General features: G+C 35.9%; 1 protein-coding gene across 4 annotated transcripts in view; it reads right to left on the bottom strand.

The window, feature by feature from the left end:
• Positions 1-27,001, bottom strand: part of NKAIN2 (sodium/potassium transporting ATPase interacting 2) — a 1,112,863-nt gene that overhangs the window by 485,792 nt on the left and 600,070 nt on the right. For all 4 annotated transcript variants that reach the window (XR_006263983.1, XM_043439576.1, XM_043439579.1 and 1 more), the window contains one exon: positions 13,358-13,438. Coding sequence is in view for 3 of the 4 variants with exons in the window: in XM_043439576.1 (XP_043295511.1) it covers positions 13,358-13,438 (81 nt within the window). In the remaining variant the exon portion in view is untranslated. The remainder of the gene's footprint in view (positions 1-13,357; positions 13,439-27,001) is intronic.

Genomic DNA, 27,001 nt, shown 5'->3' on the forward strand with positions numbered 1-27,001 from the left:
TGAAATCTTTCTATATGAGCAAAAGTAGATCCCAAAGTAGATCTCTATATAGTTTATTAAAATGCTACTGCTTCACTAATTCATGTTAATTAACTATTAATTTAATTAATCCATATAATTAATTCATTTGTTAACCTGTTTATGTAACAAATATATAGGGAGCACGTACAGGCACTATTATCAGTGCTTAGAATACTCGGGTGTCACAGGAGATTTAGACATTACTCACATCAACAAGTAAATGTAGGAAATAATGCCAGGCTATGATAAGTGCTGGGCTTCCCAAGTGGCTCAATGATAAAGAATCTGCCTGCAATGCAGGAGCCACACGAGATGCGGGTTCAATCCCTGGGTCTGGAAGATCCCCTGGAGGAGGGCATGGCAACCCACTTCAGTATTCTTGCCTGGAGAATCTCATGGACAGAGGAAACTGGTGGGTTACAGTCCATAGGGTCACAAAGAGTTGGACACGATCAAAGCGACTTAGCATGCACGCATACGAGGCAAGTACTATGACTAGAAGACAGGGAAGCCGTGTGAGAAATGGAGGAGTCATTTTAGGCAGAATAGTTTAAGATCTTTTTGAAGAAGTGGCCTTTAACTGGAGGCCTGGGATGAGAAGGAGCTGTAGGCCATGAGAAAGTCTGAGGAACAAGGCTCTGGGCAGAGGAAATACAATGGAATAAGGAACTGAGACAAAAATATGCCTGGAGGGTTGAGGAACAGGAGAAGGAAGCAGGCTGGAGAAGAGGCTGGATGGTGCACAGAAGCAGGAAGGACCCAGCAGAAGTCTTTTCAGAGGATGCCTTGCACATCATTGTGTTAAATGCTTTCTACAGAATATCTTTATTATTATAGCTTTAGAATTACTATTTCTCTGATTTTGAGAAGACTGTAAAATAAGCTACATATAAGTAATTCATAACATTAAAATATTCTCTTAGTGTTGGATATTTAGGTTGTTACCAGATATTTTCCCTATATATATATTTTCTCTATATATATTTTCCCTATATATGTATTTCTATATATATATTTTCCCATATATATGTGTGTGTATATACATATATAATGCATCTTTGCACATAACATTTTGTCCCAACTTCTGATTTGTATCTATGTCAGGACACTTTAAATTTGCTGTTTAATTACTACTAACTTGTTTAAAAACAAACATGACTTAAAATCTCGGATGCAAAGAATGCACACAGAAAATTGATGCTAAAAAAGCTTATTCAGTAAGTAGTCAGTTCTCTGAGTCTCATTTGCTTAATTGGTGCAAAAGAGCACAGTGTTAAATCAGTAACGGTTGCAGGCGGATGGGTGTTGGCTTACAGCACTGCAGTTAAACCTTAACTAGCAGGCATCTATGAGTTCTGTAGATCATCAGTAACCCTTTTCACCCATGCTGTTGGCTCAGCATATCTGTATCGCTATTATTAGAAAATCAATCGTAAGTCCATTTTCCTGGGTCACTCCATTCATATACATTTTCCCCTTTTTTCTAAAAACCTGACTCCTTACCCCTTTACTACTCAAATTGATGACCCATGCCTCTTATTTTACTGAAGCATACTGAAACAATTAAAAGAGAATTTATCGTCTCACCCCCAAATCTACCAGATCGCCTCCATCTATACCCGTCAGCTAATATTTTCTCCTTGCAGTGGATGATGCATTGTTCCTGTTCTATCTAAGGTCAAACCCTTCACTTCAGCACTGGATCCTGTCTTCTCTCAGCTGCTGAAGAACTTATAACAGCTCTTACACCAATGAGTGTCTCCCTCTCAGTAGACTGTTTCCATTGGCATACAAATACTCTCCAGCATCCGCACTCAGCAAAACATATAAACACAAACAAACCCCTAGACTGCCCTGTTTCTTTTGCGGTAGCTCTATTTCTCTGCTTCTTATAGCAACAGTCCTTGAAGTAGTTGCTTTACTCTTAGATTCCTCCCCTCACATCCTTTAATAAAGCTTTCTTTACTATTTGTCCACCAAAATCGCTGTATGCAAACTCAAGAGTAGCTTCCATTTTTCCATATTTCATATTCAGTTTTTAATCTTCATTCTTATCACAGTTTCTCTTCCCGCCATCTTGTTTTGTTTTTTTTTTTTAACCTAACCTTTAGGACACTAAAGTCTCCTGACTTCTTATTTCACAGTCCATTTCTCCTTGGTCTCTTTTTCTGGATCCTTCTCTGATGGACCTGTGAAGTTTAGAGCCCCAAAGAACAGTCTTTAAAAAGGTGCTTAGCTCTCTTCTTTTCTCTCTCTTTTTAAAAGAGATTTCATTCTTTCATGTGCCTTTAAAGTTCATTTATATACTGATGACTCAAATTTATGTCTACGATTCAGTACCTCTTTTGAGTACAAGACTCACATTTTACTGTTTACTTAGGATGTCTAATGGGAAGTTCTGATATAATGTGGACAAAATAGAGCAACTGGTTCTGCACATATTCTCCTCCTTTCCTATCTGTCCTCTGTCTCCTCCCAGCTCAATTAATGGAAAAACCAAAATCTCCAAACGGCTCAGACTACAAGCCTGAAAGCCAATCCTGATCATTCTCTTCATACACCCTGCAAAGGAGATACTAGCAAATCCTGTTATCCTAACCTCATATCATATCAAGAACAGAACTAGATCTCATCTTAAAGGGCATCCACATATACATGTCCACTATCACCACTGCTATCTCCCCTATCCAATCCAAAAGCATCTACAACTTACATGTAAAAGTATCCAAACTAATTTCCATTTTGCCACTCTTGTCCCCCTACAGAGTATTTTTGCAATAGCCATGGTGATATTTCATAAATAGAAATTAGATCACATAATTCTTAGCTTATTCAAAGTCTCCTTGTGCTTAGAATAATGTCCCAACCTCGTACATTTCAGAAAGCTGAGAAAAATGAGTTATTTTGGATTTATACTGTTTCAAGTTCAAATAGAAAAATCAACCTGTGATGCTCAAATACTTTAATAAAAATCTATTATATAATTTTAAGGGGAGTATATTAATAAGACATAGAAATTAAAATAAAGGCTGGATAAAAAATAGAATAATGGTAAAGAATAATATTTGCCAGTGATTTAGATGTGTGTAATTTTGAAACATAAATTGAGGCTTTACTCTGAAAATACAGAAAAAAATAATGCAAAGTCACATAATACGAGGATTTGTTTTTATTCATATTAGCATATTTTTAAAATATTTTCTAAAACATGTAAATGTTTTCCTCATTTCAGCTTGAAGTAAACTTGTGTTTCCTCTCTTAAGCAGTTTAGCAATTAAGACAAACAAAAAATCATTAAAAATCCTGAGGACAGCAATTCTAGTGAGTCTGAAAGACTGGTTTTTCTCTCTCTAGGAAGGGCAACTCTCTAGTGAGTGGACAGCTGCAGGAAAAATAAACATAGATTCAACAGACCCTGGAGATTTGAGAGGTGAGAGATGTCACAGACGTCTGCCTGCATATGCTATCCCAAGTCTTGTCTTTTCATGTTGTTTTCCTTCCAACACATTCTAGGAGAACATAACTTGAAATTTATTCTGAAACATGGTCAAATAAAAATTTAGATACTCTGTGAAAATATGAAATACTGAAGCCAAATTTCTTTCATTAATAATACTTTATATAATCATTTATATTACTTTGTCAGTACCAATAAATTTCAGTTTCTCCTTTGTTGAATATGCAATTATCTTCTTCCCCTCCTTTCTCAATCTTTATATGTCTTCAGATTTAGTAATTCCATAGTTACCAGGGAAAATACTAGAGTTTGTGTTTCATTTTTATTTTCTCTTGACTATTTGATAATGTTTTCCAAATGGGATCATGACACTTTTGCCCCTGTAGAGAGATTTGATCTTATGCAATACTCAAAAGGATGGGATTGTTTAGAAAATAAAATGCTTACAACCAGGAAAGAGATCTGAACTCAGAAAGTGTTATAACTCTGATACATCACATTTATGATATGTTTACTTTTTTTCCTTTCTCACTTTTCTAAAAGAAACCCATAATACTGTTACAACTTGCATTCTTAATAAACGATGGAATTAGTCATAGACTGAGGGCCCATCTTTCCAAGGTTAGAAGACTGCAGTGAAATGCTCTCATCATTATTTCATAAGCCATTAATTCCTTATGGTTTTTACAGTATTCATTCCCATTCATTAGATAATATTCTGCTATCTTTGCTTTCAAAACTGTGCTTCTGGCTTTACATTTTCTGAAGAATAGCTTAGGAGGAAAAAAAGACCCAGCAGTCCTAATTATTTGGCTATTTGGTAATAATAAACTCAGCTTTTTTTCTATTGAGAAGAAGGAAACAGGAAGCAAGAGGACAAGAAGAATTGGACTCATTACACCTCACACTATGACGCCACAGTTAACATACAATACAAATGCTTTAAAAAGTGAGTAGGAGGGGGTCTGGATATACAAAATGCTTAATGGATTAATTTCAGTGCTCATAAAACCAGTGCAAAAGCTCGAGTCCATCCAATCTGCAGGCTGCCTGATGAAGCTGCAGTACTGGGCCCACCCCCAGGAGGCCTGCAGCCCCTCGGAGCACCCGGCTAGCTGCAGCTCTCCTCAAGAGCAATTGCAGAATGGGCCAAATTGTGAGATACTGGTTCCCCTCTTGGGACTAATAGAGAGCCCCAAACTCATTCTCACTTGTGATTCATCAAATAAAAGATTTGAGGACCTGTCACTAGAGGTTTTTCTGGCAGAGTGGAAAAGGGACAGAGTGTCTCTATGGTATCAGCAGCTACTTCACTACAAAATACTTCACTACAAAATGCCTAGTTTTTGCACTATGAAACATATGACATTTTTTTAAATACCTCCTAATTACTTCAATTTTATATATTACACTACCTATGAGTGTGAAAACCCTAGAGTCCTCCAATTACCATTAGATGCATTCCTCTAGCAGGTTACACGTGCTAATGAAGGGAAAAAATCTAATTATAATTCTATAAATGGCTGTTTATTAGTGAATCATCCTCCTCTTTTTACCCTTCTAAGCTGTTTTTCTGGATGCATGAGGCTGTATACACGTTTTGCTTTTTTAAGTGTGGAAAACAAATCTATAATGAGGCAGAGGGGGCGTAACACTTTGAATGCTATGTTGGAATGAAAAGCAACTTCAATGTTTCAAAATTTCTTCATGCAGTTCTCAAACAGTACAAAGATTTATTAAATAGTCTTGCTTTCTTCATATTGCTTTACATTTAATAACAGTGTTTACCAAACATTGCTTGCTGGTTACCTGTAGTGAACTGAACTATGATCCAAAACTTCAACTGCCTTTTCCATGTAAATTGTAACTACAGGACAGAATAGAGGAGATTTGTTACCATATGAAAGGCATGGAAAATAGTCACTTATTGCTCTTTCTGGCCAAATAACCTTGGATGCTAGAAGCAGAAAAAAATTGATTTATTTCACTATTTAATACCCTTTTAGTTGTGTTTTTATATAATTTCCCACAGTTCATCAAAGCATCCATTGTCCCTGAGTGAATTCACAGACACAGAGATTGACATTCTGCCCTCCAAAGCTAATTTGGCAACCGTCAATCCCAATTCAGTTGCCAAATGTGTTCCAAGGGTTATGTTAGGATGATGGTTTGCAGTTAATCAGGGGGCTTTGATAAGGTTATCATAGACTGAGAACACATGAGGGGCTGTTGTGGACCATGCTGAACTGGACATAATTCTCAAATCAATTCTGTCACTACTTTAGGATCTAAGAGCCCACTTAATATGAGGTCATTCTAATCTAGACAAGTTATTCCAGGGTTTAAAAAAAATACAGTTGTTTTCGTTGTTTTTTTTTAAAAAAAATCTTCAAATATTTCTAAATGTAAAGCCTTAAAACTCTTAATGGAAGTGTGTTCTTTTATTTTTTACATGGCTCTGTAAATAATAAATCTATAAAAAGCAGAGTTGCTTTAATTTGGCATAGAATAAAAATTGGTGTTCTAGAATGATCTCTGATTAGGCTTTGAGACAAACAGAATGGCACTTGCTTAGACCACGTTTGTATCTGCTTTCTTTTATTTCCAGCAAGATACTATCTTGAAATATTAATCTCTGTGCTTTTATTTTTCATATGTAACTTTTTGAAACTTCACCTATTGAATCAGGGATATCCTTCTTGCTTAGAAGAGGAAAGACATCAAAGTAAGGAAGTTCAATGAGAACAGTTAACTTCCAGGAGCCATCAAAACCATATAGCCGTCCAGTTCTTGCAGAGAAACAGAAAGCAACTCAGATATTAGAAAAAGTGGTAGAATTGTGAAATGCTTTACATTGTTTTAACCACAAGAGTAAAGAAAGTAGAAACCACAACGAGGTACACGCCAGTCAGGATGGCTGCTATCCAAAAGTCTACAAGCAATAAATGCTGGAGAGGGTGTGGAGAAAAGGGAACCCTCTTACACTGTTGGTGGGAATGCAAACTAGTACAGCCACTATGGAGAACAGTGTGGAGATTCCTTTAAAAACTGGAAATAGAACTGCCATATGACCCAGCAATGCCACTCCTGGGCATACACACTGAGGAAATCAGATCTGAAAGAGACACGTGCACCCCAATGTTCATCACAGCACTATTTATAATAGCCAGGACATGGAAGCAACCTAGATGCCCATCAGCAGACAAATGGATAAAAAAGCTATGGTACATATACATAATGGAATATTACTCAGCCATTAAAAAGAATTCATTTGAATCGGTTCTAATGAGATGGATGAAACTGGAGCCCATTTTACAGAGTGAAGTAAGCCAGAAAGATAAACACCAATACAGTATACTAACACATATGTATGGAATTTTAAAAGATGGTAATGATAACCCTATATGCAAAACAGAAAAAGAGACACAGATGTACAGAACAAACATTTGGACTCTGTGGGAGAAGGCGAGGGTGGGATGTTCTGAGAGAATAGCATTGAAACAAGTATACTACCAAGGGTGAAAGAGATCACCAGCCCAGGTTGGATGCATGAGACAAGTGCTCAGGGCTGGTCCCCTGGGAAGACCCAGAGGGATGGGATGGGGAGGGAGGTGGGAGGGGGGATCGGGATGGGGAACACATGTAAATCCATGGCTAATTCATGTCAATGTATGGCAAAAACCACTACAATACTGTAAAGTAATTAGCCTTCAACTAATAAAAATAAATGAAAAAAAAAGAAAAAAAAAAAAAAGAAATCCAAGTGGGGATTCTCAGATATTTTTGTAGCTTTCAGTGGGAGCCTCATGAAGCATATAAGATTTTCAATACCCTGGGAATAAGGCTCCTCATCTTCTAGAAATTCAATTATAATTTTAAAATAAATATGCAAATAAAGTAATATTAGATATAGGGCCATTCATGGTCTAGTCATCTCAACCATGGACAAAGGTACAGGGAGGTTCTGGAAAGAATTTTGCCATACAAATGAATATATATGATTTGGGTATTAAAAATGAAATTAAGTATAAATTCTCCCCAGAGCTTTTGGTAATCCAGTTTTTTACTTCTCTTGATACCTTGGGTAGAGTCAGTGTTAAGTAATAAATCTTCATATGCACACACATCACAATCTACACTGGGATCCCTGCTTAAAAGGAAGTCAGAAACCAGGGAACTTCTCTGTGCTCTACTTAAAGATTATGGGTAATCTAATCTGTAAATGCAAAGCATGTTCCATGAACAAATAAGAACGTCATTGAGTAGGAATTTGTTATTGAATGTTTGCTACTAATGGATTATCTTAGTTCTTATTGCCTGAAAAGAAGAAAATTGTTTTTTCAGAAAAGAAGAAAATTGATCATGTGCTTGAGGTCCTCTCCTTTAAAGCTGTGCTGATTTATACACAGTCTAGAAATAGCCTCCTATAGGTCTGAAGCCTGAACTCAGCACTTCTCCCCCAGTCAGAATTAGCAAATGCCCCCAGAGTATATAGCAACTTCTAAAGGTCAATTTATCTCTTTGGGGGCAGTTACCAATACAAAGTATCATTCCATCGGCACCCCTCTACTGTTTTTGATGTGTTATTGTCCAAAGTTTACAATACACACACACACACACACACACACACACACACATAAAGACTATATGAAGAATAAAAACATGGACTTCTTGCTTCATCTCATGGTCAGTCTATAAAGATTGCAATAGCCCTCCCAACACAAAACAATTCATTTCCTCTTTTATTCATATTTTGGAAAATAATTTGCTTTGCTTTTCTTCTCTGAGTAAGAAGAGAAATTAAGGAAGCCGGATTCTTTGGGGATGATGATAAATCCTTTGGGACATGTTGAATTTAAGGTGCCAATGGAATTGACATGACACAAGCAGAAAGCTGGAGATGTGGGACCTTAACTTAGCAACAAGGTCAGGACTGAAGATATAGATCTGGCAGATATATGTGTCGAGATGATACTTTAAATTATGACAGTAAATTGCATTTTCAAGTGAAAGAAAGTAAACAGAGAGGTAGAAAGATCCAAAGACCTTATTCCTTACTTTAGGGCCTTAAAAGGAAGTGGAATGAGTAAGCAAACAAAAGAGAATTGTAGAACTAGGAAAATAAGCAGTTTAATTCAATGCATTATAATAGGAAACAAGAGAACAGAGGCAGCTAGTTCATTTCTATTTGGGGGAAAATTATACTATATGCAATTCTTGATAATGTGTAGGACATTCATCCTATATCCAAAAGCAAAATCTCTTTTGATGATTTGGGAAATTTTTTTTATATTTCTTTTAGTGATAGTTAATTCAAGATTTCTTAGACTGTATGCATTTTAAGAAAAGCAAGATAAAAATATGAATCCAATTAACTGTCATCTTTATATTTATTAAACTTAGTCTTAAATAAATTATCAGAGGTATTCTTGTTTTATTAGTAATTGAACAGGTATTTTACTTTTTGAATATCATTAATTCAAATTAAAAAGTAATTATGAGATATCTCTCCATACCACCTTTTCCCATATGAAATCATAAAAGCAAATCTTGATACAAGCATTGATTTCATTCAGCAGAAAATATCCAAATATCAGATACCTCTTTAAATGAATAATTCATTTTTTAATAAAAGGAATAAACCTGGGATTGATGTAACAGCACTTCATTTCACACAGCACTTGCAACTGGTTTTTAGGATTTGTTCCCTATTGCCTACAGTATATGACAGGTTTTATTCTCTTCCTGTAGCTTTTGTTTGCAGGAGTGCAATTTTATTCTTCAAAGATTAAATAGGCCATATTTTTACCTAGCTTTTTTATATACTGACTTTTTAAATGAAAATTTATACCTAGATAGCAAAAGCAACTATCAAAATTATTAAAACATTACAGCCTTCTAGACACTGCTAATTAAAAGCATTAATTAAGTATAATTTATTGCTTTGTTCACATCTAACAAGATAAGTTTCTGGTAATATAGTGAAACTTATGAGATATATACCTGCATCCATATTATCAAAGGGCTAAATTCAAACAAATTGGATTGTTTTAAGTGTAAAATAATCCTTTGGTTACTCTTTCATGATCTGTAAGTAAATTCTTTTATTTCTAAAGATAAAGGGTTTATCTTTCACTGATGGTACCCATAAATGACCAAAGGAGAAACTGAGATCTCAAGACAGTCACATAAAGAAAAGTGTTAAGACATAATTTCAGCCTAAGAATAATTTATAATTGTGACACACCCAATAGAATACAGTTTTCTTTGCAGGTGTCAGAAGAGCACTAATATTGTTTTCCTGAGTATAACTATTTGAAAATCATTTCATAAATTTCATTTTCCCAGGTGATGAAGCTAGTAAGTGAATTACCATATTATGTGTTTTCCTTCTAACAAGGCACTTTGAAGTTAACTATAGAATAGCAGATGTCTTCTTTTTTTCAAAGTAACTCAATTTGGTTAACAACTGGAATTAGTTCCATTTCTATTTGACATGTGAGCAAGAAAATCACAACTGACCAAAATAATCCCATAAAGCAATCAGACTAAGCTACTTGAGGAATTCACCAAACTAGTCTAACAGTCTGGGTCACATTTAATGCTCAAAGGCAGCTGCCTACAACGTTAGCAAACATTTTGCGTTAAAAATTAATGCCATCTCTGTCTCATTAACAGAGCATCTATTAAAATATCATCCCAGGAAGTAACAAACTGTATGGTGTTTCAGAATATTTGGTGGTGGTTTAGTCTCTAAGTTGTGTCTGAGTCTTTGTGACCCCGTGGACTGTAGCCTGCCAGGCTGCTCTGTCCATGGGACTTTCCCAGGCAAGAGTACTGGAGGGGATTGCCATTTCCTTTTCCAGGGGATCGTGCAGACCCAGGGATTGAACCTGGCTCTCCTGCATTGCAGGCAGATGCTTTACCCTCTGAGCCATCAGGAAAGTCCTCAGAATATTTAGTCACAACACTAATACCTAAACCATTAATATAAATAGTGTGGAAATAATTATTATACAATGTAAATGTTTGGAAATGGTTTTTATGTAAGCTATATGTTTATTTGTTCCTACCATATTAAGTGTTAATTTATATGGCATTCACAATGTTTTATTAATATCACTGAGATGAAATTTTTAAAAAGAAATTTTTCTGATTAGTTTTATTTTTGCTTAAATATTATGGGGATAATAATGAAAATATACTAATTGATATTGTAATAATGATGTTGGATTTACACAGAAGTTTTGATGGGAAAATATTGTCTATACAATCAGGGATACAAAGAAAACTGAAGATCAACCCATTCAGCCGTGTGTATGATATTATTATAATTAAGCCATTTCATTCCTGAAGGTATTCATTAATGACACTAATATCTGTTTCTCTCATAAGTACATGGCAGATAGTTTAGCAGAAAAAGTAGAAAAGACACTGAAATAAGAAAACACAAAATTCTAAACTCTAATGGGTAACTCAAGTTTGCCTTAATATTGTACTACTTTGTATTATTTCTTGCCAATATTCATTATGAATAATTAACTCCTTTACAAAGTGCTTTACGGAAATAAATACACTCTCTCACATACATAAAGATCACAGAATGCCCTCCCTGATTTTATTTCCCATATTTGTCCTTCAGCCTCAGGCAAACTGACCCATTCATATGGTCAAACAATTTTTGGGGGGAGGTGAGGGAATAAAGTGGTTTATATTCTGTAACCTAAGTATTATCTGCAGCTTCAGGAGTCCCATTTTTGAGCTTTCATATATCTGTACATTTTTCAATCACCATTGCTTCCTTCTGGCACTCTATTACTTGAAGAATGTGAGGCAGTTGCAGAAGCTAAAGAATTAAATGGCATAAATACACCTTTCTCAAACCCTTTGAGCAGGAAAAGGGAGGAAAAACTCAGTACAGATAACAATATAACTGTGCCCTTTCTAGTTTTCCTTTAGATTATTTGTTAAAAGGAAATTATTAAATTTTCATGTGCTCTGCAGAGTCTAGCCTTGGTTTATAAGATGAAAAGAAAAAGAAATATTATTAACTGCTTCACTGCCAAGGGACAGCCACGACCTGCTTGTGTGCATTAGCAGAATTCTTAGTAACTTGGGTTTCAACTCTCTTGAACACTAATGTTTTAGGATGTGCCCTCACTGCAATTTCAAGCCTATGTCCAAGGTCATGAGATCACAAGCTTTATCCAGTGCCTACAGACATCATGTGGAGTGGGAAGCAAAATTACAGAACATTTGTGTAGCTGGCCTGGCTCAAATCTCTCCTTTTTTAATATTAAACAAACTCTCTGATCTGCAAGATCATCTTGCTTAGCCAAGATGCCTGAATACCTGTCTTCCAATGATTAAGGTGATTATTTCATTGAAAATATCATTAAAAGTCCTTTTAGTGAGGAATCTCTGAAGAAATTACATTTTACAGCAGCATGTATAAATTGGGCAAGGAATTCAAGTCCTGGGAAACATGCATGCTTTTCTGGCATGAAAGAAATGTGAGCTTTAAGCAGAAAATTAAGTGTCCTTCTGAGAATCACCTGAACAATTCTTTTTCATTGGTCACGACATATTCAGGAAAGGACCGCCTGCTGCCAAGAGTGTGGAGTATGATGACTGGTCAGAATCACAGAAATGCCATTTACCAGGGCAGATACAGCAGAGGGTCCCAGTGAGAACTTGTCCTAAACCCGATCCTAAAACTACAGGTTTCAGAAGCCTGGAGTTTATCTCATATGATAGTGTCACCCTCTTATCTTTCATCATTTGCTTTGGAAAAAAAAAAGTCAAGATTATTTATACTCAGGATCATAGTTAAATAATAAACAAACAGACTTGAAAACGCTCAGAGAGCTTTGTGAAGTACCTGTGAACTAGATTAAAAATGTGAATTACCACGACCCCATCCCCCACGTATCAAACTTTCTAGCCCTGTGAACAGAGTTCCTGGCCACTTTCAGCTCTTTTAGCCTTTTAAAGCAGGTTATCATCTCTGGATTTTAAAAAAGTGTCAACATCTTTACATCATCTTTCTGCTCTGAGGAATAGAGAGGTAAAAGAACATTTTCATAATCTCTTTTAAAATTACTATGAAGATGTACAAGTTTACAACTCTCTCAAGTGTCTCAAGTAGGATTTGCTACTGTTTTGAATGGATTACCGTATTTGACTTATTTGCTGTTAACTGCATTCAATAGAAGAAGGATGATGGTTTTAGAGATCTACAAACTGCATTATTTCAATAGTAAAGGCATTTATGTTAGAAATATAATAGCAAGACACACATGCAAATACAGAAACATACACACACTCATAGAAGTACAGCACAAAATGAAACCTGAATGAAAATATACGTATTTTAAGTCTTTCCTAGACTGTTTTAGAACAAAATATATATTTCATTCATTTATGTGATAAATTATATCCCTCTGGTAACAGTCTTATTCAACTAAAACTCATTAATTATTTGAATTATTACATTGCTATTTGGGTCTAATTAGGCAAGTCTTCAGCAGAATAATAAGCAAACTAAGTGATTTCATAAAACCTTCAAGATCTTACCTTTGATAAAATTCCTACCCTGCTTCAGAAATCTCTTATGAGTCAATGTTTTAAAAGTACACATTCTGCTCATTGTAGTAGTCAATATTTTACTTTAGCTTTGCTTAAAACAATAAAGGGCATTTTTGTGACATACAGAAATATTTCTTTGATGGTAGAAATGCAGAGATAGATGAGGACAGCTTTCAAATTACCTTCATTTGAGGTGCATCTAAGTGACAAAAGCAGGGTGAGACTGCCTTACTTAGGAAGAGGCTTGTTAACACACAACTGATGACTCAGGCAAATCAGATGGCAAATTACCTTTGAGAGGTCCCCAGCCTCCAAATAGAAGCAGATAACAAACACATTCCACGTAATCCAGAGGACTAGCCAGACAGCATACTGTAGAAAAGCAAGAGAGAAATAACATAATTAATTTTGAATCAGGTGAGTAAGATTTAAATAGAACTTGAACTTTTGAACACCAAATCTTAAGATTAGTGGGGAATATTAGATATCACTTCTTTCTAAGAAACAGGATGAGATGTACATGTATCTCTAGTTTGATATTTTTCCCTTACTGTTATGGACTATAGTGTTACAGCTCAAACTTGCTTAGGGATAATGTCTTCATTTTTTTTAGACAAAATAGATAGTAGCCCGCATTTCTGTTTTCAGGGGGAATGGTTATGGTTTCTAGACATTAAAAAAATAATGCCTGAATAGATGTATCAACTACAACCCTTCAAAAAGAGAACTCTTATTTTCCTTTAGCAAGATCAACTCAATGCTTGATAACATGTAACCTTTCCGCAAGTTATCTAGGGTCATCTTCAAATCAGTTTTCATATCTCTGTCCCATCTAATCAGCTTTCTCTCTTTGGTATCTTTTTTCCATTTATCTTTTCACCTTCTTATTTTATCCTCTTGTGATCCCCCATTACATTGACCATTTAGTTATTTTCTCTAATTCTATTTTGTTTTCTTATTCAGTGTGCTGTCTTTGTCAACAACAAAATTTTCTCACCAAGATATAGTCCTGAACATTCAGTTAGCTCTAATTTATTAAGCCCCACATTAGCAACATGCTAGAAAGACACTGAGGATAAAAGACCAATGATAAATTCTTCCTGAGTTCAAGTCAAGTAAAGGAGGTAGATCAGAAAAGAGATGCTTCTTATACAAGAATCATAAAAAGATTTATAGTCTGAGCTTAAAGAAGAAAGATAGCAAAAGTGTATAAAGTATTCTGAGAAGAGGTAGTCTGCAAAGTTTAACAGAAGAGATGAAACACTTTCCATTAGAGGTTAACCAAGCTAACTTATGGATTTTACTAAATAAGTGAATCAGGGTTTGAAAGGGCTATCATGGAAGGGTACTATAAACAAAGACAGCAGCATGTGTGATTAAAAAAAAAAAAAAAGATGAAACAAGAGGCTTCTACATCATTTCTCTGCTAAACAAATACCAATGGCTTCCATTATTTACATGGCAAGTTCCAAAATCTTTATTTTACAGTTCAAAGACCTCCATGATATTGTACCATGTTATCTTTTCAGACACGTTTCAGTTCATCCTTCAAGCCATTATGACTTACAGATGTATTGGATTGCTTTTCTTCCATGTATGTGGAAAGTTATTTCTCACCTCTGTGCCATTTTGTATGTTATTTTTTATCCTTTAGTAATTTTTCTTTTTCCTAAGCACTCCTCTTACCACCTATCAATATTCTATTTTTCTTCAGAGGTCAATGTAAATATCATCTCTTGAGTTATACCCAGTTGGAAATGGTGTATCCCTGCTTTGTGATCCAGTAAGATCTGGCTTACTCAAATTCCGTTCCAAATGTCTTATATCTAATTATTTGCATCTTTTTCTCCTTTGCACAATGTTAAGTTCATTGAGGAAAAAGACTATTTTTATCTATACTTTTATCCCTAAGTTTCTAAGTTAATACTTGGTAGAAAATAGGTATTCAATAAACATTTTGTAATCAATCAACGAATGAGCAGCAATACGGGGGGAAAAAACCTTCATTTTCAGAAGAACTTCTCCTACCCATTCCAGATTTGATTTTCATGAGAAGACTATGATCATTCATGCAGTGTGAGGACTGAGAGCCTTAAATGATAAGATTGAGTGCTCAGTAGCTTCACTTGTTCCTAACTCTTTGCGACCCTGTGGAACAGGACTGCCAGTTTCCTCTGTTCACAGGATTTTCCAGGAAAGAATATTGGAATGGGCTGCTGTGCCTTTCTCCAGGGATCTTCCCAAACCACGGATAGAACTAGCATCTCCTATGTCTCCTGCATTGCAGGCAGATTCTTTACCGCTGAGACACTGGGGAATCCCAAATGACAGGACTATGTAATCATAAATAGTAACTCAGCCACTTTCCAAGTGATGCTTTCATCTAACTGCTGAATATGTTCATTGCTCAGAATAAAGTAAGGGCAAAACTAAATGGCCAAACACAAAAGAAAGGGTTTGAGAAGTGAAAGCTTGGTACTGGAAATACAGTGAGAAAGGTAAGCAGGCTGGGGTGTGACATAATCATAGTTCATTACAAGCATTCCTAAGATTAGTGAATCACATCTTAAAAACAGCTCCTTTAATTGACAGTTTAGAATTGTGGACAGTCAAGTGTTTTAATATTAATGATGAAAACATCTTTAATAGATATATACATGTATACTCATAAAATAAATATCCCTGGTCAAAATGATTGGACTATATTCATCTTTTGCCCAAAGATTATGAAAGTGTTTGTCAGTTGTGTCCAACTCTTTGTGACCCCATGGACTGGAGCTCACCAGGGTCCTCTGTTCTTTGGATTCTACAGGCAAGAATACAGGAGGGAGTTGCCATTCCCTTCTCCAGGGGATCTTCCCGACCCAGGGACAGAACCCAGGTCTCCTGCATTACAGGCAGATTCTTTACCGTCTGAGCCACCAAAGAAGCCCTTATTTTAGCTTTATTTTTTCATCTTCAACAATAAGCATCATTTATTCTGCTTAGGCATTCTCATCACTCTCTCATCCATTGTTATGATACAAAAGAACAAAAGTAGCCCAAATAAAGCAGCTTATTTTCTAATTCTTGATCATATTATGACCAGGGATAGCCTGCTTCATGATATAAATCCTTTCTCCTAATTCATAAATCCTATTACATCTACTTCATGCTATAGAAACGTTCAATTATAAGAAATAAAACATACTAAATACATTAAATAAAATATACTGCTATTACAATTAACTTGATAATCAGCCAGAATCTGATAAAAATCCAATTTTAATCATAGATTACCCTGCGGATCAAAGAGAAAGGCAGGTTTCTACCTTCTTATTTTACCGATGCTGCTATTGCATACTCACGCTTCCTTGTGATTTTATGTCTATGGACACATTTTAAAGACCACATAATTTTTTATAAGATTATATTTCCCCTCAGTTATAGAATTTTCTTATTGTAGAAAATATTTAAATTTTTGATCATTTATGGCAAATTGAGAAAAGTACCATGCTTAGATATAATCACTTGTATCATTTTAGTGTATGTTTCATATATACTTTTTCTATTAGTGCATTTTTCAGTCATATATGTTACCACTGGAATCTTTCTATATATTCTGTTACCTGAATTTTTTTGCACTTGATTAAAATATCTCATTGAATACTCTGTAACATACGTTGTAATGCAATGATGTAGTATGAGTTATTCAACTAATTATCATTAAACATTTTGTGCTTTTCTTATTCTATTTTGATCAATTCCTATAAATTTGGATTTTGCATAAAAAAATTCAGTTCAGTTTGATACATTAAATCATACCTGAAAATATTTTGTTTAAATGGACTATTTCTAAGACAGACTATAAATGTTAGAATATCCAACAGGCATCATTTTAATGAACATATAAACTCGGCTATTAAATTTTATGCAACTCCAAATAAAAACAGAATCCCCAAAGGCATTCTATTCTTCTTGAAGCAAAAAGTGGAAAATAATTCCCTTAGATTGAAAAAAGAATGATACTCATTCACCATGAAGACACCTGTATATAACTAATTTCTTTCAACTCATGCAACATATTTCAGACGAGGATATTTATAGCCCTAAGGCTAGAAGGATTCCACTGAAAGAGCTTTTGATGCGAAATAAAATAAATCAAGTTATATAGGAACATCCTAATTGACATATGCAAATAAGAGGTTTGAAAGGCTAATAAAACATAAGAATTAGTGAGAAAATACCAATCTACACTTTTAAAAGCTGAAATTCATGCAATTTAAGAATTAGTAATTCTATTCATGTATATCTGTTCACATAGCAGAGTTTTAAGATGTGTAATACATAGATCTGAAAGTGATATGAGAAAAAAAAATCTTCAATCTATTAAAAGGCAACTTGTGTTTTATAGTCACATATTCATCACACTTTGTGCCTGTAAGTGACATCACAAAAGAGCATTCATTTCTTTCCAGTCAGCAAACAATTTAAAACTCATCTTTTTTTGATATTCTTGCTTTTTGAAATCATAGTTAAAGAACTGTAATAGCAATGGTTTTTCCTGTGTTGAAATTTCCCAGTAACACCAAAGAAAATGAAATTGCCTCAGTTTCTGGTTATCCAGAAACTTGAAGATCACAGTCAAGATGATATTAGAATGCATTAAAAAAAACTATTATAAATGTGAATTCAAAAAAATTATATATCTAATACTGTTTCATGTTACTCTGATGTACCCAACTTCCCAGGCAAAAAATGGCAGAATTGATTAATATTACTTGTTACTTTATATAGCTAAATAAATAATAATGATAAAATAGAAACAAATAATAAATAGTCTTTGTGGATATAACTGTTAAAGATTTTTAGATGGGGAGATTATCCTGGATTATATGGGTGCTCCCAAAGAAGTCATCGGTTCAGTTCAGTTCAGTCACTCAGTAGAGTCCAACTCCTTGTGACCCTATGGACTGCAGCACGCCAGGCCTCCCTGTTCATCACCAGTTCCTGGAGTTTACTCAAATTCATGTCCATTGAGTCGGTGATGCCATCCAACCATCTTGTCCTCTGTTGTCCCCTTCTCCTCTCACTTTCAATCTTTCCCAGCATCAGGGTCTTTTCAAATGAGTCAGTTCTTCACATCAGGTGGCCAAAGTATTGGAGTTTCAGCTTCAGCATCAGTCCTTCCAATGAATATTGGAAAATTCGCGAAAAATTCAAAGAAATCATGGGTATCCTCTTAAGTGGAAGGCAGATGGTTATCTTACACACATAAATAGAGTTAAAGTGTTAGCTGCTCGGTCATGTCCAACTGTTTCCAGCTTCATGGGCAATAAAGCCTGCCAGGCTCCTCGGTCCATGGAATTCTCCTGGCAAGAATACTGGAGTGGGTAACCATTCCCTTTCCCAGGGGATCTTCCCAACAGAGGGATCGAACCTAGATCTTCTGCACTTCGGGTAGATTCTTTACCAACTGAGCTACTAGGAAAGCCCCATGATGAACAGAACAGACAGATTTAAAGATGACTTTCATGTGGCCACAAGCCAAGGAACCCTGTAGCTCCCAGACTCTGGAAGAGGCAGGGATTAGATCTCCCCTTAGAGCTGCTGTACATTGTATCAGCCTTGAGTTGGGCTCAGTGATACTGACTTCAGAATCTGAACTCCAGACCTGAGAGCGAATGAATGTCTGTTGTTTTAACTCACGAAGTCTGAGGGAATTTGTTACAGCAGCCCTAGGAAACTATTACACCTATCTAAATCTTCTCCCTTCCACTGAACTGTCAATGAAATGTAAGCCTGAGGAGTGTAATACCTAAGTACTTGTGAAGAAATGCAATTAACTTCAAAATTAAGATCCACTTTTTGGGGGTGGGGTGGGACAATTATACCCTGCTTCAGAATCAGTCCTTTGGTGATCTCTGAATGGCACGTGCTATGCTTCGTTGCTCAGTCATGTCTGATTCTTGCTTTACTTGTATGCCTTATGTAATTACTGTGAAAGTCTTTGCTCGAAAAAAACATTCTTGTTTTAAGAGTCTCAACCTGTTCTTAGGGTATTCCCAACATTCTAACAATAAAAGGCTATTGCATAAAATTCTAGGATACAGAAATCGACACATTTAGAATATTTATAGACTTGTTTAAAAAATGTCAAAATAGGTTAAATACCTACAGAAAGGTACAATTCAAGTAACTTCTTATTGCAGCTAACTCTGGAAGCAAGGAAGGGGAAAAGAAGGTAATAGTCATTATCAATATAATGGATTGATCATATTTAGTTGGGAAAATGAATTATATCATATCATTAAAATATTAAGAATTCTAATAAATGAACAGCAGTCCTAAATTTATCAGCCATCACAATTACTTTGAAAATTTAGAAAGGTCTTAAAATATTAATTGTTTAAAATGTGTCCATCCAAATATTCTTCAGTGTTACTTTTTAGCAATTTGGAAATTTTTAGCATTTAACCCCTAGTGAATACTGCCATATTTGATCCCACAGATTGAGTGGAAACCATTACCTTTAGCTGTATGTATATATTTTTATGGCTACTGTGGCTACTCTGAACCATATATGGTTCTAGTTGATTAATGTATCCTAGCATACCTAAAGCAGAAGGCAGTGGCACCCCACTCCAGTCCTCTTGCCTGGAAAATTCCATGGACCGACTCGCTAAAAGTCAGACATGACTGAGCGACTTCACTTTCAATGTTCACTTTCATGCATTGGAGAAGGAAGTGGCAACCCACTCCAGTGTTCTCGCCTGGCGAATCCCAGGGATGGGGGAGCCTGGTGGGCTGCCATCTATGGGATCACAGAGAATCGGACACGACTGAAGCGACTTAGCAGCAGCAGCAGCAGCATACCTAAAGGGCTTCCCTGGTAGCTCAGATGGTAAGAATCCACCTGTAATGCAGGAGACCCCAGCTCAATTCCTGGGTCAGAAAGATCTTCTGGAGAAGTAATAGCCTACCCACTCTAATATTATTGAGCTTCCCTGGTGACTCAGATGGTGAAGAATCCACCTGCAATGAGGGAGACCTGGATTTGATCCCTGGGTTGGGAAGATCCCTTGGAGAAGGCATGGCAACCCACTCCAGTATTCTTGCCTGGATAATCCCCATGGACAGAGGAGCCTGGCGGGCTACAGTTCATGGGGTCACGAAGAGTCGGACATGACTGAGCGACTAAGCAGCAATAGCAGCATACCTAAAAATGCTGAATCCCCTCTCCTTACAAGTAATACATTTTAAAAGATATATGATTACCCATATATTGAATTATAACCTTTCAACTGTGCTTTAAGAACTCATGGCACACACAGACAATGGCACTATTTGGAAAGCTCAGTGATATAAACAAAGGAGATAGCATGCAAGTGAAAGTGACTGACTCAGGGGTTCTGATCACCCCAGGTTCCTGAAGAGCTCAACATGCCAACACATCTGCAAACTATTAGCTTTGACACTCTTGGGAAGCTCTGCTCTGAAAACTCATACATAGTACAAACTTTCTCTTCAAAAAGACAGTCATGCTAATGCATCAAAAATAAAGTCGGCTTCTCAACCTGCTCAACAGGGTAGCTGGTTCCCCACTTGTGTTTATATTCTTTATAGTCATCTAGAGGGTGCTTCTGAATATCACACATATGATCCAATTAATTGTGTAGCAATTACAGCAAATAGGGACACATCAGTGAGGCAAAGTTCAACTCAGTAGCCACACATAAATGTAAATATATATTGATAGTATAGTATTCTAAAGTAGGTGCTTGGATACCTTTTAGATTGCAATGCTTACGTGGAGAATGAAGTTCCAAATTTATAGATGTTAATATATCTGTGCATGTTAGTAATGAAAAACCACATACTATTTTTCTCATCATCGAAGCACTTAGTTTTTTTTCACTTTGTCAAACAGCTTTTCATTTACTATTTCAAAAGCAAGGCTGAAATTATTAATTTCAGAATCACTGTGGTAATATGGATAAAAATGAAAGCAAAACAAAAAACAATAATTTCAGTTAGGAAAGCTCTTGATTGCAAGTAATAAATATTGAACTACGGGTGGTTTACAGACGTCTGGAAATGGTGTGTGGTAGGCACAATTCTGCTGTGGATCTAGGTCTATACCTTTGGGATTTTCTTTCAAATCCTCATACAGTTAACACTTACAGGCAGAAAGTGCTGGGCAGAAAAGATTCCTTCTTTCTGTAACATTTTACTCTTTTGGAAAAGAAAAGAGAAAAGAAATTCCCAAAAGCACTCAGCAGACTTCCTTACATCTCATTAAGTAGTACTGTCTCACCTGCCTCCTTTCCTAAACCCAATCACTGGCAAAGAGAATTGGGATTATCGTGGTGGTTTTATGCCTATTTTAATTCATCCCATGGGCCAGACTCTACTTAGACCTCTGACAACCAACCACATATTGGGATTCTGTTAGCAGTAAATGAAGGGAAGGCAGATTTGTGTCCCACTCTAACCTGTGCACATTCAAAATTTTTGTTTCCTTTAATATGCAAAAGTGGATAAATACTATTCAACATTTTTTTATATATACCTTGTTTTGTAGAGAAATACTCAACCATTTGCTTTGGTAAGACTGTACATATTCAACTAAACAGAGAAGTAATTTAGTATTACACCTGAAGTAAGGAAAAGATTTCAGATTATCCATGGAGGAAGCACAAAAATCAGATGTAGTTTTTTGTTTTTTTGTTTTTGCAATCTGCAAGATTTAACTTAAGGGACATGCAAAGAGGAAAAATACAGAGTGTTAGCTGTCTCACTGGAAATATAAAACATTTATGTCTTGAGAAGGAAGAAAAATATTATGGAAAATATTAATAATAGTTAAATAAGGAAAACAAGGCCCCCTAAAGAGTGAAAAGTAGGAAGTTAACCATGGCGTTTTCAAAATTTATGAAAATATGCTTCACTAAGCATATGTGGTAGGTGTGTGGTGGTTGAGAATATTGATTAAGCATAATCTACCACTTTCCTTTTGAAGTTAGAAAATATCTTGTCTCTTACAACCAAAAAGGTTTTAATCTCTTCTTAGCTTTATTAGTCCCTAAGCCTATCAAATTCAAAGCTAGTCTAATAGTCAGGTAAACAACCTTCTAAAATATGTAAATTACCCTAGTTGGGTAAATCTAATAATACAACCTTTAAAAATGCCTATTTTTTGTGCTTGGTTTAAAAACATCCAAATACATATATTTGGTCTTATTTTAGGCTGATGAATTAAGGAAACTTCATTCCTCTTGGGGCTTCCCTTGTGTCTCAGAGGGTAAAGAATCCGCATGCCATGTGGGAGACCTGGGTTCAACCCATGGGTTGGGAAGATCCCCAGGAGGAGGGAGTGGCTATCCTCCCCAGTATTCTGGCCTGGAGAATTCCATGCACAGAGGAGCTTGGCAGGCTACAGTCCATGGGGTTGCAAAGACATGACTGAGCGACTTTCACTTTCATTCTTCTTGGGTGCTTTGTATGACAATAGACTGTAAGGATAGGGTGAGTATAAAGTTCTCCCAAACAGTTAAAACTGATACAACAGTACAACTTACTAACTTGTGTTTGGATAAAAAGAGAGTGCCATTAAAATCTTTTCTGGGTGAATACTTTTTTTCTGCCTGCATAAGTGACAGGATAGAAATTTACCAGTATTTCATGTGATATGTGTCTTCTGAGTACCTGTCTTCTTGGTTGGATACTGTTAATAGTAAAAGCTTGTCTGTGTGTATACGCATGCCAAGTCGTTTCAGTCATGTCTGACTCTCTGCGACCCTACGCACTGTGGCCTTCCAGGTTTCTCTGTCGATGGAATTCTCCAGGCAAAAATGCAGATGTGGGTTGCATGCCTTCTTTCAGGGGATCTTCCCACCTAGGGATTGGAACCCAGGTCTCCTGCGTCTCCTGCATTGGCAGGTGAGTTCTTTATCACTAGTATGACCTGGGAAGCACGAGGCATACCATATCTGGTGAATACTGTTTGCTCTACTGATAGTTTGGGCTCAAGAAGTTAAGAGACCCAGATAAATAAGCTTCTTAAAGAGACAACAGGACTGCAAAAGGTCGGTTTTCATTCCAATCCCAAAGAAAGGCAATGCCAAAGAATGCTCAAACTACCGCACAACTGTACTCATCTCACACCCTATTAAAGTAATGCTCAAAATTCTTCAAGCCAGGCTTCAATAGTATATGAACCGTGAACTTCCAGATGTTCAAGCTGGTTTTAGAAAAGGCAGAGGGACCAGAGATCAAATTGCCAACATCCACTGGATCAGAGAAAAAACAAGAGAGTTCCAGGAAAACATCTATTTCTACTTTATTGACTACGCCAAAGCCTTTGACTGCGTGGATCACAATAAACTGTGGAAAATTCTTAAAGAGATGGGAATACCAGACCACCTGACCTGCATCTTGAGTAATCTGTGTGTATGTCAGGAAGCAACAGTTAGAACTGGACATGGAACAAGAGATTGGTTCCAAATAGGGAAAGGAGTACATCAAGACTATATATTGTCACCCCGCTTATTTAACTTATACTCAGAGTACATCATGAGAAATGCTGGGCTGGAGGAAGCACAAGCTGGAATCAACATTGCTGGGAGAAATATCAATAACCTCAGATATGCAGATGACACCATCCTTATGGCAGAAAGTGAAGAAGAAATAAAGAGCCTCTTGATAAAAGTGAAAGAGGAGAGTGAAAAAGTTGGCATAAAGCTCAACATTCAGAAAACTAAGATCATGGCCATCTGGTCCCATCACTTCATGGCAAATAGATGGGGAAAATATTGGCAACAGTGACAGACTTTATTTTTTTGTGCTCCAAAATCACTGTAGATGATGACTGCAGCGAGGATGCTTGCTCCTTGGAAGAAAAGTTCTGACAAACCTAGACAGTATTTTAAAAAGCGGAGGCATTGCTTTGCCAACAAAGGTCTGTCTAGTCAAAACTATGGTTTTTCTAGTAGTCATATATGGATGTGAGAGTTGGACTATAAAGAAAGCTGAGCGCTAAAGAATTGATGCTTTTGAACTGTGGGGTTGGAGATGACTCATGAGAGTCCCTTGGACTGCAAAGAGATCAAACCAGTCTATCCTAAAGGAAATCAGTCCTAAATATTCATTGGAAGGACTGATGCTGAAGCTGAAACTACAACACTTTGGCCACCTGATGCAAAGAACTGACTCACTTGAAAAGACCCTAATGCTGGCAAAGAATGAAGGCTGGAAGAGAAGGGAATGACAGAGGATGAGATGATTGGATGGCATCACCGACTCAATGGGCATGAGTTTGAGTAATCTCTGGGAGTTGGTGATGGACAGGGAGGTTTGGTGTGCTGCAGTCAATGGAGTAACAAAGAGTCAGATACGACTGAGTGACTGAACTGACTGACTGAAAGAGATAACCATACATTCAAATCTAAATATTAGCAATTCAGTGTTAGAGAGGAAAACTTAAAATCACTAGACTTTTAATTAACTATCTACATTGAAATGTATACTGCATAAGACAGAAGCACCGAATATAGAAATTTACTCTCAGAGGAGCTAATCATGAAATAGTAGAACTATTTTTATCAGTTGATTTAAAAGGGAAAATTCTCTTAAAACTACTTGGTTCAATGCAGACAATAATCCAGTTTTAAGTTATGCATCTTTTCACTGAATGAAAAATACTCTGAAAATAACAATAATTGTATCCAATAATAATGTCTTTTTTATTTCATTTCTAGCTTTTAAGAACACAAAGGTAAAATTATAGGCTTACTTTATTAATTAAGCCTTTGGCTTGATGTGTGAACTTTGATTCATAAATGAAATACTATTAAACAAAATATGTTTCCGAAAATCAATTTAGCAATTTTCTTAAATTCATTAATTTTTCTTATTTGAATTGTGGTAGGCATAATAATGACCCCTCAAATGCATCCCAATTGAATTGCTAGGACCTGTGAACATGATGAGTTATCATTCCTTTGACTGTGTTATTCATCGTCAGAACTGACCTAAAATAAGGGAGATTATTCAAGTGAGCCTCATCTAATCACATGAGTCTTGTAAAGCAGATAGTTTTTTTTCTGGTTGGTGGCAGAAGCAGAATTTGGAGAGATATAATGCATGTGAAGTTGAAAACAATCCCAAGCAAGCAGCCAGCAAGAAAATGAGGACCTCATTCCTACAATCAAATGGAATTGAATTCTGCCAAAAACCTAAATGAGCTGGATGAAGACTGTACCCCAGGGGACCCAAAATAGCTACTATCTTGATATGTGACTTCTTAGACCCCCAAGTACAGTATTCATAGTATTCAACCAAGTCCACCTGGACTTCTGACCTACAGAAAAGTGAAAGAATAAATGAAAGGGTGTTATTTTAAGCCTTGAGGTTTGTTATGCAGCAATGGGAAAGCTAATATATCAACACGAGATTTTCATTTTTTTAGAAAATATATTTAACTGTAAAGTAATTTGCCACAAGGGTCAAGCGCTATAAATCCACTGTATATTAAACAGACTGGATTTAACAGAATCTTTCAGGCTGAATTTTGGTATAGGTATTTCCTTCTGAATTTTAAGACATTTTTATTTATTTATTTTTTTCTTTTATTTTTATTAGTTGGAGGCTAATTACTTTACAATATTGTAGTGGTTTTTGCCATACATTGACATGAATCAGCCATGGATTTACATGTATTCCCCATCCCGATACCCCCTCCCACCTCCCTCTCCACCCGATTCCTCTGGGTCTTCCCAGTGCACCAGGCCCGAGCACTTGTCTCATGCATCCAGCCTGGGCTGGTGATCTGTTTCACCCTAGATAATAGACATTTTTATATACTACATCAATTTGCCTACAGTGATTTTGAGAAATAAAATTATCATTATTTATTAGTTATTTCATAAAAAGGTATATTTAGAAATTAGGAGGTCTGGTTTTAAATTCTAACTCCATAATGAATCTACTTCTATAATTGGGACAGTGTTGGTATTTCTATCTAATTTTGAACCTAACATTCCTAGATGAGTGCAAGGTGATTTTATTATTATTTCTCTGGAGAAATATATACTTTCTTACATAACAAGCTTTAGCTGAAGTGCCCATGGGCTAGTCCAACAATGGTGATACCAGTAAACAGAATGTTTCACTCCTTATGTCAGCCACTTAAGACAGTCAATCATTTTTATTGGATATAATGATTGCAGAGTGATATCCACCAAAAGCATTAGCACCAGCAATCACTTTTTGTATCATTATACAAGGACTCTTTTATAAAGGAGGTATTCATCATTTCTTAAGAAATGTATCTTAAGGAAAAACCATCAGCATTCTTAATGGCCATCAAGTAGACACATTCTTTGTAAGACTGACATTACTTGATCAAAGGTGGTGTTGGTGGCAGACAGGGCCTTGGAGAATATGTTACAATAATGCCCCCAAATGTGTATATCTTAATGTGCATTTAGTACTAAAATGACATTGACTGAGGACTTAATAGATATTAATTTTTCAGAAAGATGAAAACAAGGTTAAATAATGATTTGCAAGTTCCAATAATGGATACTTTTGTGTCATTATACATATGAGTTTCTTCCAATCTTTTGTTTGTTTGTTTGTTTGTTTTTAGTCACCCTAAAGCTAAAATGACTAATTCTTAACTTAAACACAGGATTCAACATTAAAAGTTTTAAAAATTATCTTCCTCTTAAAAATAGTTATCCTATTCAAGAGTAAAATTGAGTTTAGTCCAAATTATTCAAGGAAAACAATTTTTATATTTGGCTCTAAAATAAGTTTTGTATCTTCATCACATTACTGTGCAAGTCTATGACTATTTAGCCCCAGGGTTAAGGGTACCCTATTAATAAGGCCATGGTGTTGGATTGGATGTCCAAAGAGACTCCTTAGAGATGTTCCTGTTCATTGTCTACA

Source organism: Cervus canadensis, chromosome 20 (genome assembly GCF_019320065.1).
Source record: "Cervus canadensis isolate Bull #8, Minnesota chromosome 20, ASM1932006v1, whole genome shotgun sequence".
In the NCBI taxonomy this organism is placed as follows: Eukaryota; Metazoa; Chordata; class Mammalia; order Artiodactyla; family Cervidae; genus Cervus; species Cervus canadensis.